At 40.7% G+C, this 2254-nt stretch overlaps 1 protein-coding gene across 1 annotated transcript; it reads left to right on the top strand.

Annotated features, from left to right (window-relative positions):
• Positions 1–443: 443 nt before the first annotated feature.
• FOMMEDRAFT_159668 (uncharacterized protein) lies at positions 444–1303 on the top strand (the record flags this gene model as incomplete). The annotated part of the gene is made up of 3 exons (XM_007269460.1): positions 444–700; positions 767–1215; positions 1272–1303. 3 exons carry the CDS (start codon positions 444–446, stop codon positions 1301–1303), a joined length of 738 nt encoding a protein of 245 aa, XP_007269522.1.
• Positions 1304–2254: the final 951 nt, after the last annotated feature.

Raw genomic sequence — 2254 nt, 5'->3', positions numbered from 1 at the left:
GTATATCATACTTAGATTATTTATACAAGCAGTTTACAATTATTGTAAAAGGCATTTCATCTACTTGTAATAATTACATTAGTATGTTTAGAAAGCTATATACATGTCATATTTCTTTTTACTGTATTACAAAGTAGATCAATAATTTTATTTTATACCTAAATGCAATAATTGAAATGTTCTATCAGTTGACGACTCATATTATAGTTGCTTATGTAATCAACTGCTGAAGATCGGGAGCATATAATGACGCATTTCTCTTCGTCACTCCTTTACCTCCTACCTTCACCGTCTCCCCAACCCTCTGCCCCCAACGCTATGTCGTTGCCTCTGTTCTCTCTAGTCGAGTCCTCCGCTCACAAGCGTCCTACCAGCAGGCACTCTGCCTGCAACAACATAGGCAACAAACATCACTGTACTTGTCTCTCCAATCTGCCACTGCGATGCCCGCGCTGAGCCTCAGATCTCGCAATGACACGACCCAGCTGACAACACCGTCCTTCAGCGTAAAGCGTAAGCAGCCAGCCCACTTCATAATGATAATAGCCTGCACAATAGTTGCTCATCCCTCTCCTCCCAACTTTTTGTCTCCCTTCCATCCCTCCCGCTCCTCGCTCCGCCATTTGCGTTGCCTCTCCTTCGCTGTCCTCACTTTTTTTACGTTCACCTTCCTTTTTGCATTCGCGCGCGCATCCGCATTGTTGACCAATGCTAAACGACTTCTTCAATAATTCCATGCATTCACGTACTTCTTCCCGCTCTGCAGCGCAGACGACAACGATGAGCACATGCTTGCGACAATGTCCCTGTACGGCTACTCCCGTCGTGCCACTCTCTCTCTCACCTGGTACACACTCTCCTTTTCCACACGTTCAGTGCTTGAAACTACTCTAGATAGGCCCACACCGCGTGCATTTGCATTCCTCTGTGCCAGGCATGGAATTGCATTAAACGGAAGCATTGACCCACCACTCACGCCGCCCGCACCGAGTCTGTCCGCGACTTCCACATTACCTTCTCTCTTCACGTCAGGACGTCCCAGAGATACACCCTTGCGATCAATGACTCAGCACACCGTACCTTCCATTGCTTGCTGTAGCAAGAGCATGCAGCACGCACGCACAGATACAGATTCGCCTGTAGCTCAAATCAGCTTGCTCGACGCTCCGGATCTCAACCCAGTACACTACCTACCCTTCCTACACGTTGTCATAGGTGTGTCCCTCTCCTCGCTTCAATTACCTGCACTTGCTAACAATTCTGTCCCTTAGGTGAAGACTGGTCTGATATATTCAAAGTATGATTCTCCACAACTGGACGCTCCTTTCCTTTCTTTCTCTCTTTTCGTGTCTGCATGATCGTTTCACAAGTACAATATTATTAGAATGAAATGTAGTAGAAATAAATCAATGCAAGCATATTAAAATGTAAATACTTAATTATAAGAGGAAAAAGAGAGAAATAAATGAATACCTGGATTGTAAAATATTATAACTATTTTGAAGCCTTGTAAAGCTCTTATAAAGTATAATAATATTTAACAATATACAAAGTACTTTTAAAGCTTTACATTAGATTGTATATATTATAAAACTATATTACTCTTGTTAAAATACAAAGTTCTTTTAATATCTTTTCATTTTAGGAGGTTGGATATAAGTTCATTTACATATTGTCAATACTTATAAACCTTATTCATATTAACAATTTGTACATACCTTTTTGTATCTTATATAGCTTTTTATAATTTTCTCATTTTAAGAGGTTGGATATATGGTCTTTTATATTTTTTAGAAAATTTATATAATTTATATGTTTATAAGCTAATATAAGCCTTAAGACTTTTTCCTGATGGATCCAATACAGATGTAGGGGAGCCTAAACCCTGGTCTAGTGGGCCTTAGTCTGTTAGCACATATTATAACCAGTCACATACTTCAGGATTTCCCTCTACATTCCTGGCCACTAGTAGTTCTGAGTAATGAGTTCCTACATTTTGTGTCAGCCTAGATGTCCTACAGTCAGATTGTTGTAATAAGCTTGGATGATGTCCTCCTACAGCTTCCAATCCTTCAGAATGTACAGTCAGCCTTCCTAGTAAACCTGTCCATCCTTATCCTCCTCCCAATCCCTAGCTTGCTTCTCTAGCTACTTTACTATAACCTAGTCCTGTATGTGTCTCAGAGCTTACTATATACAGGTGACAAAGTCAACATCCTTGGATTCAAGTCAGATCTCTCAGATTGTCTCAGAT

The sequence above is a fragment of the Fomitiporia mediterranea genome (assembly GCF_000271605.1).
Source record: "Fomitiporia mediterranea MF3/22 unplaced genomic scaffold FOMMEscaffold_10, whole genome shotgun sequence".
In the NCBI taxonomy this organism is placed as follows: domain Eukaryota; kingdom Fungi; phylum Basidiomycota; class Agaricomycetes; order Hymenochaetales; family Hymenochaetaceae; genus Fomitiporia; species Fomitiporia mediterranea.
The sequence above is the reverse complement of the archived record's forward strand: the minus strand, read 5'-3'. Positions and strand labels throughout refer to the sequence as shown.